Consider the following 8677-nt stretch of genomic DNA (forward strand, 5'->3'; position numbering starts at 1 on the left):
TAATAAAGGAATCATCAAATGCTAACGCAACCAGCACCCGAACTCTCATAGCGAGTACAAGTATGCCACGTGGATAGAGAAGGGCTTCAAAGTCCACGCAACGTTCAGTCAGTGGTCAGTTGAGCAACAAAGTAATCACAAGCGGACGCACTCAAGTCTATCTCCGACAAAGGTATCACTTGAGATTAGAGCTGTAAATGTGGGCCGCCCGGCCCGGCCCGGCCCACATTTTTCGTGCCTCCGGTAAATTCGGGCCGGGCCGGGCCCGGCCCATATTCAATTCGTGCCGTGCTCGTGCCAGCCCATTTTTGAAAGAGTAGGCCCAGCACGGCCCATGGGCCCGGCCCATGTCGTGCCGTGCTCGTGCCGTGTCGGGCCGGCCCACTTTCCTTATTCGGGCCGGCCCACTTTCTATATTCGGGCCCAAATTTGGGCCCACTTTTAGGCCCACTTTTTTTTTGCCAAAAAATGTGAGGATGGAGAATTGAACCCTCCACCTCCTCTTTAACCATCAATGGACTTACCACCAAACCAAATACATTTCTTTGTTTAAATTATAATTTTAGATATTTTTATATACTTTTTAACAATATTTTACACAAAATTATATCAAAGATAATTATTAGAATTTTAATACCTACTAATAAATGCTAAAAATTTAACTAACAAATCTTAAAATAAATTAATATAATTATAAAAATGTAAACATTGAAAAAAATAAGACATATATTATCATTTTAATTTATTAATTATTGACAAATAAAAATTTATTATGATTATTAATGTCAAAATATCGGGTTTTTTATCGTGTCGTGCTTTCGGGCTAGTTTGTTCGTGCTTTCGTGTCGTGCCTTCGGGCTTGTCGTGCCGTGCCCGGCCCGAGCCCATATTTTTTCGTGCCGTGCCTGGCCCAAGCCCATATTTTTTCGTGCCGTGTCGTGCTCGTGCCTCCCGGGCTCGTGCCGGTTTCGTGCCGTGCTCAAAAGCCCAGCCCGTATTTACAGCTCTACTTGAGATTACGCAAGGGCATAAACCGTAAATATATGTTGCGGTAGGGGTAGCTTACACAAAAAAAATTGAAATCGATGTGAATTTTTTTTCTTTCTAAAACAACATCCCGCGCCGCTTGGCTAACAAGCTAAACAAAAGCCAGAAAGTGTGGTAACGCAGTATCTCACTCAACTCACCCTCTCTCTACGTTATCTCTCTAGAATTTTGGGAACGAAAGCTTGGAAATCGGAGACGACACCATGAATCGGCACCACGATCCAAATCCCTTTGACGAAGAGGAAGTGGAGGTCAATCCCTTTTCGGTAAGCTCCCACCGGGCGTTTCTCTGTCTTTTTTAAGCCGTTGATTCTTCTCCAGATCTCTACTCTATTTTTAGGGTTTCAATTGTATTTTTGCTTGATATGGTTGGATTCCAGTAGTGTGATTTTGAAATTTGTTGAGGTGAAGAAGGGGTAATTTGGGATGTGGGTTTTGTAATCTGGATCTAAAAGTCATTTGTTTTTCAATCGAACTTTGGAGCCGAACCGGAAAGAATTGGATTTAAGTTTTATCGTATTGGGACGATTGAAAGAGTTGGTTTTTCAATAGAAGTTGCACGGAAAATTCAGATCTTGACTTCCTTGATTTAGAACATTTGAACCCGCATTTGCTTTGAGAGCACTCCACTTCAGTATATATATATATATATATATTGAGAGAATGCTAATTAGGAAATTAGATTTGAACATATTTTATGCCAAAACGAATAAAACAAAAATAAAATACCAGAACAGTTAGTTTGATTATTGATAAGTTTTGACGCTGCGATTATTTTGTTTTATCTATAATTTTTCGTTTAAAACTGCAAATTACATTAGTGTGAGCATAGGATTATGTCTACTTATCTGAAACTAAAATAGGTGGGATGGGCGTAAAATCACCTGCCTAATTATTGTATTTCTATCCCTGTCCAATGAATGACGCACCATATAAAAATTCGTGACTGCCTAATTAATTTTTTAAGATATCTATTCGTGTTATTCATTTATTAATTGGAAATAAATTGGGACCTTAAAATTGGACTTATGATTTGGGTTCACTTGCTTTAGCGTCAATGACAACTTGGATCCAGTGACCTGCATCTGTCATATGTGAATTATTTTTTGGTTACAGCAGTTTGTCACCACTTGGTTAATAGAAACAAATACATAAATATAAACGAATTTACATTGCGATGTCATCTTTTGGATATCTGACTTGCAGAAAATTTGTTTTCATTCTCTAATTTACTGAAATTTACAATTGTTAGACAGTGGGAAACAATTTTTACATTTCTTTTAATGTGGAAATTCTAGTTTATTGTAAAATGATTTTCTTAATTGATAGGAAAACTTTGAAGTCATTCTTATGAGTTGTGATGAGTGCATATGAATTAGATTTTATAGGAACTACATAATAATATTTGTTATGTTTCCTCGAATACAAGAATACAGATTTTTCGAAGTAATGTATTTGATTAACTCTTTGTATTTCAGAATCTTGAAATTCAGTGTTATGATATATTTATTTTCATTACTTTTTAACACGTTCCATCATGCTATATGTTGTGAATCTTTTTCAGAATGGTGTGGCAAAGGCACGTGTTCCTCCAGCTGTGTCTAATCCACTGGGATATGGGCAGAAACATGATGCGACAGTTGATATACCATTGGACACAATGAATGTAATGAAGTTGCTTAGTCGCTAGTTTAATTCATGCATGCTATTTTGTATTGGGAGAGCTAGTATTTTAATTGTTTCCTATGTTTATAGGATTCTAACTCAAAAGCAAAAGAACTTGCAACATGGGAAGCAGATCTCAAGAAAAGAGAAAAGGTTTGTTCTAGTACTGTATGTTTGACTCTGATTGCATAATTGAGTGCTTGGAGTTGGTTGCAAGTCTGCTGTTTTGTACTCTTTTTTTCAATGCATTCTACTTTGTCTTAAGTTTCCTTTTGAATATGATAGGATCATTGTGTTTTTATCATTTAACATGCGTATAGTATAATATTAATGTCCTTAATACAATGTTATGTGTTACTGTGTTGCTAATATATTAATTTTCTTTTATCTTTTACAGGACATAAAACGGAGAGAGGATGCTATTTCTAAAGGTAAGCATCAGGTCATTAGGAACATGATCGATCAGCTATTCTGGTTCTGTTTAGAGGGTAACTAATTTTACTTCCTACTATATATGCCAGCTGGTGTTCCCCTTGATGATAAAAATTGGCCTCCATTCTTTCCAATTATCCATCATGATATTGCCAATGAAATACCAGCTCATGCTCAGAAGCTGCAGTATTTGGCTTTTGCAAGTTGGTTAGGTATGGGTGTTTTAGTTGCTTTAGTTTATTTTTCTATTTTTGTTTTTAAGTATGCACCAATTTGTTCTCGCCATCTCTCTATCATTTTTCTCTTTTCTATCTTTTAGAGTGTGCTAACCACTTGCTGGATGGTAGCTTATGCTAGCTTAAAATACATATTTGTTAAGTTTCTATATAGTAACTTTGTTTAAATTTGACTGGTAAGATTTTTCACATTATCATTTATAGTTTTTGTTCCCAGAATTTTGTATGCTCCAACTGAATTTATCCTAAAATCCTTTGTATACCTGTTTGTTACTTGGTCATTTTTTGTCCCAAACTCACAATTATTATATCTGATCAAAATTTAATGCAAGCTGTCGACTTTTTTATCGAATGGAAACTTTGAACTTTGCTTCAACTGAAGTGATTAAATCTTCTTCTTAAGGCCTAAAAGTACATCAAGTCAAACTTATATAATTGTGTGCTTTGTTTTGCTACTGAAATGTGTTGTATCTTGGCACTCTAGGTTTGTTTTAAAATCATTTTCTATGTAAGATAATTACTCTCCCACATTGTAAATGCTAATTTTAAGTTGCATTACTGGTTTTGCTCCAAACATTATTTAGGCAGTAATTAAATTACTGGTTATTCAGTACCCATATTATATTTTTGAGCTTTCATTTTACTAGTTCATGGACATCTAACACTCTTATTAATTTTGGTTCACAAACTATTACAGAGCCATTCTTGAATTTATGTTTTTTTAACACTTATGTTACATCTTTTAACAACTCATTCACATTCCTTTCAAATGGTTTTGCAGGTATTGTCCTTTGCCTTGTTTTCAATGTACTTGCAGTGATTGTATGTTGGGTGAGAGGCGGAGGTAAGCATTTATATCTGAAGATGACTGCTAACTATTACGAGTCTAAGCTTATGGGCTACAATGCAGTTTGAAACTTCTGATGTGGTTTTCTATCTTCAGGTGTAAAAATATTTTTTCTTGCAACTATCTATGCTCTTCTTGGGTGCCCTCTTTCATATGTGCTATGGTATAGGCCATTGTATCGTGCGATGAGGTACTTTACAACCTTGTCATAGTATGATATGCTTTTATCATATTTGCATCTACTGAGATAGATTATTTCTTGTTAGGATTGACAAATAGGGTATTTATAGGCATTTACAGAGCAAATATCAGAGTAAAGGTTTTTCCCTATCAAGAAACCAAGATTTTTGAAATGGCTCTAAATTTTAAATTGAACATATCTTTTGTAAATTGACAGTTCTTGTAAACCCCACGCAATATGTTATCATTATATATATATACAATTATGATAAAGGTCTGTTCATTCTTTTATATACCTTTCCTGTAATCCATGCTGAAGGTGCATTTTATTGTAACGAGGAAATTTATGAAATTTATCTTCCATCACCTACTACCTAGCTTCTTTTAGCCATCTATAATCATGTTTGCTTCTACGTCCAGCATTTAAAGGCCGCATATGGCTGGCAGATGATTTGTTTCAAAGTTGATAACATTCTTTCCTAGCAATTCTAAGTTTTAAGACAGTTCTCTACAATTTTAGGTAGAGTAGTGATTGCTTTTCTGAAATTGCTGTTTTTGAAGGCCTGTTGGATATGATGCCATATTATGAAAACGACGGCCCATGACCCCTTTTTCCAGTTTTTTATTTCAGAGAATAATAACATGATCGGGTTCTATTATAAGTATTAATTTTTTTGTTCACTAATAACAATACTTGCCTAAAATGGATTATTTAAGAGACTTTTATCTTTTCCAACTTGCAGGACAGATAGTGCATTGAAGTTCAGTTGGTTTTTCCTTTTCTACTTAGTATGTTCCATGTCTTTTAATGCAGCCTTGTGATTAGTCATCTTATTCTTCTCTCTATTAATCAATTGAATGATGCCATGATGCAGATCCACATTGGATTTTGTATCTTTGCTGCTATTGCTCCTCCTATTGTCTTCCACGGGAAGTCTTTGACGTAAGTATTTTCATTCCCTTGCGCTTTATTTAAGTATTGGTGGTAGTGTCTTTCTGGGAGGGTCACCAGTGTGGGTGTGGTCACGTCTACAGTTTGCTCCCACCTGTGAGGCCTGGGTTTTGCTTTTTCATGGGACTACTTTACAGTACACTTGAGTTTCATTTCACCTGGTATTGCATTGGATTTACAAAATGAGTTTGGGGGGATTCTAGTAACAATTGGGAAAAGACAAAAATTTGTGGGATTTTTACCTTTTATATATCTATTATTTCATCTACTAGAGTCAAAGTGTGGTGATGGTTTTCTTAATTTTTGCTTACTCATCTATTTCAATTATTGCAGTGGCATACTTGCAGCAATTGATGTCTTCTCTGACCATGTTTTGGTTGGGGTAAGTTTATGTGCATCTTTCAATTCATCCGTTTTTATTTTGACACTTGATTATATTTGAAATGGTTTGCCTGCTAATAGGGTATTGGTGTGTGTATGCATATAAATATATATATTTATTTATAAAGGCTTACATATATTGCATATACGTCGAATGGACGGGAAACATCCCGTTCAGTTTTTAGTTTGGTAGCGTTGAAGTTAAGCTCTTTCTTTCCATATTTTCTTCATCTCTTGTCTCCATGACATTGCATGTACTTTATTTCTTTCCTTGTAAGTTATTATATCATAATTGTATATTTATAAAACATATTGATGTGGCAACATTTCATTGCACTGTACAGTCTATCTTAGATATTGGTATTGTTGAAAAAATGTCTAATCTTTAGAAGGGTTTGTGGTTAACTAATTATCTCTCAACTTCCCTGCAGATATTCTACTTAGTCGGGTTTGGTCTGTTCTGCTTAGAATCACTTCTAAGCTGTTGGGTTCTTCAGGTAAGAACTACTCTCATGCTCTCTCTATTTCTTCTACTCTTTGCTGTCAATTCCATGTGTTTATCATGAATCTGTGTTAGTTTCCTAAGAAAAATTGCCAAGAATATGCTGTTTAATTATGCCAAGCTTTTTCAGCCAAAAGATATGCTGTTTAAGTTCTTATATTTGATTCTGCTTGTGGACATACTTGGGCCACACTTTCAGTGTTTGGAATCTTGTTGTACATATTACTGTGGAATCTTTGTTTATGGAGGAATTTATTGTACAGATACGCGTATTATATATTCTCATTATATTTATCTGATTATTTATTCATTTTGTTTGCTTATGCAGAAAATTTACATGTATTTCAGAGGGAACAAGTGAGGAAAAAAGTTGGAATCGTGCCATGTAGAGTCATGAGCTTTTCCGAAAGGCTATAGTATATTCTTCTGCATTCTGTTATGTTTGTCATGTTCTCTGTGATGATCATTATTGCAAGAGTTGATACAATAATTAGTATATGCTAAATATATTGTAGGAAGTGTTGTCTTATATGGGTATTAGGAATTACTGTGTTCTTTTTGACATTCAATTCTATTATGCGTATATTGTTTAGTTATTATTATTTTTCTGGGTCAGTCACATACACAGTATATCGTCCAAATTTGCTTTTACACGAGATCTTTTTTGTTATTTTGTTTTCATCAGCTTTTCGAATCTACAAGGAAACATTTGAGCTTTTATGTTTAAAAATATCTCATAATTAAAACTATTCTTGTAAATGAAACGTACTAGATAATCTTTACACAATTTTTCCTCCCATTTCTTTTGGTTATTCTCCTTATCATCAAAATCCTATACCACTCTTGTTGCCATTTGATCAATTTTTTTTCTTCCTAAAAACACATTCTTGTTAAAACTCAAGTGCATTAAAATAAATTTTTTATTGAATTGCATTGAAATTATATTTAAATTGAATATTTTTATCGACTTCCATAGTAAATTAGAAAGAAGAAAAAAACCCATAATGTAACTAAATCTCTATTTTTTTTAAAATAGGGCCAAAATAATCACAAAACCATCCTAAAATAAAATTGTGTAGTTATATTTAAAATTTTCTTTAATTTTTATGAAAATTGGGCTTAGGGTTTTATTTGAATTATTTTACAAAATAAAGGTTTAAAAAATTATTTGTCAAAACATATGATCCAAACAAGTAATCTGATAAGAGGTATCTTGGTCTAGATTTTATTTATAAGTAGGTTTTATTTACAAGTTTAGGGGTTGTTTGACATTATTTTCTGTTTTTTGTTTCAAAGTGTTTTTAGAAATGAGAACAGTTTTTGTAGTTTTTAAAAAAAATAAGGAATGTTTTTTTTTTTAAATCTTACATAAAAAAATATATTTATAAAGAGAAAAATCATTTAAAATTTGTAATAAATAATAATATAAAGTAATGTGAAAAAAAATGATGAAAAATAAGAGTAGAAAATTTGAGGAAAGAGAAAGTAATCAAAGAGAAATTATACAAAAATGAGAAAGAAAGTTAGGAGAGATAAAATGATGATAAGAAAGTGAGGAGAAAAAATGTGGAGATAGAAAGTGAGAAGATTAAAATGGTAAAAGAGAAGGTGATTAGAGAAAAAATAAAAAGAAACGATGTTTTTGGCTAGCTAGGGAAGTCTAAAAATTACAAATTATGATAGACATGCAAAAGTTTTACATACTATTTATACTGAGTTATTAGTCTCAACTACATGATTCAAAACGATGTGGTTTATTGGAAAATATTAATAGGTAAAATTAATTATGCATTATTGTGTGTATATGTATTGTGTGTAATCTCAACTACATAATTCAAAATGATGTCGTCTTACTGTATTAATCGGAAGACCAAGTGGTTGAGCCCAATAAATCTTACTTGTAGCACAAAAACTTCTGCATGAAAGATCAATAATACACTTGTAAACATAGAGCTGAAAATACGGGCTGGGCTTTTTGGCACGACATGAAACCGGCACGAGTCCGGGAGGCACGAGCACGACATGGCACGAAAAAATATGGGCTTGGGCCAAGCACGACACAAATTGAAAATTGGCACGGCACGACACGACACGACACGACACGACAAGACAAGCCTGAAAGCACGACACGGAAGTACGAACAAACTAGCTCGAAAGTATGACACGATAAAAAACTCGATATTTTGACATTAATAATGATAATAAATTTTTATTTGTCAATTATTTATAAATTAAAATGATAATAGAAGTCTTATTTTTCTCAATGTTTATGTTTACCCTAAAAACGGCTGCAGATGACGTGGCAAAGATTTCTCACACGTAGTTGACACGTGGCAGAAGCACTGCTCGACTATCGACCAGAAGCACACCGCATCATCAGGGTTAATTTTTAATACGACCAGGCTGGTCGTATAACCTGATTTATTTCCTTCTTA

The 8677-nt window shown here is 33.7% G+C and overlaps 1 protein-coding gene across 1 annotated transcript; it reads left to right on the forward strand.

Moving 5' to 3' along the window:
• Positions 1–1116: 1116 nt before the first annotated feature.
• On the forward strand, positions 1117–6912 carry LOC133777730 (secretory carrier-associated membrane protein 4). Its single transcript, XM_062217450.1, has 12 exons — positions 1117–1313; positions 2612–2713; positions 2803–2865; positions 3110–3143; positions 3234–3356; positions 4162–4224; positions 4324–4417; positions 5151–5196; positions 5283–5350; positions 5693–5741; positions 6172–6237; positions 6571–6912. The coding sequence occupies exons 1-12, from the start codon at positions 1251–1253 to the stop codon at positions 6601–6603; spliced, it is 804 nt and encodes a 267-aa protein (XP_062073434.1). The 5' UTR covers positions 1117–1250; the 3' UTR covers positions 6604–6912.
• The last annotated feature ends 1765 nt before the right edge of the window (positions 6913–8677 follow it).

Source organism: Humulus lupulus, chromosome 5 (genome assembly GCF_963169125.1).
Source record: "Humulus lupulus chromosome 5, drHumLupu1.1, whole genome shotgun sequence".
In the NCBI taxonomy this organism is placed as follows: domain Eukaryota; kingdom Viridiplantae; phylum Streptophyta; class Magnoliopsida; order Rosales; family Cannabaceae; genus Humulus; species Humulus lupulus.

Bases quoted from the DNA above. Each gene is read 5' to 3' on its own strand.
- LOC133777730 (XM_062217450.1), top strand. From the start codon at position 1,251: ATGAATCGGCACCACGATCCAAATCCCTTTGACGAAGAGGAAGTGGAG. The intron at 2,866-3,109 runs GTTTGTTCTAGT...TATCTTTTACAG, and splicing joins ATCTCAAGAAAAGAGAAAAG to GACATAAAACGGAGAGAGGA. The intron at 3,144-3,233 runs GTAAGCATCAGG...TATATATGCCAG, and splicing joins AGAGGATGCTATTTCTAAAG to CTGGTGTTCCCCTTGATGAT.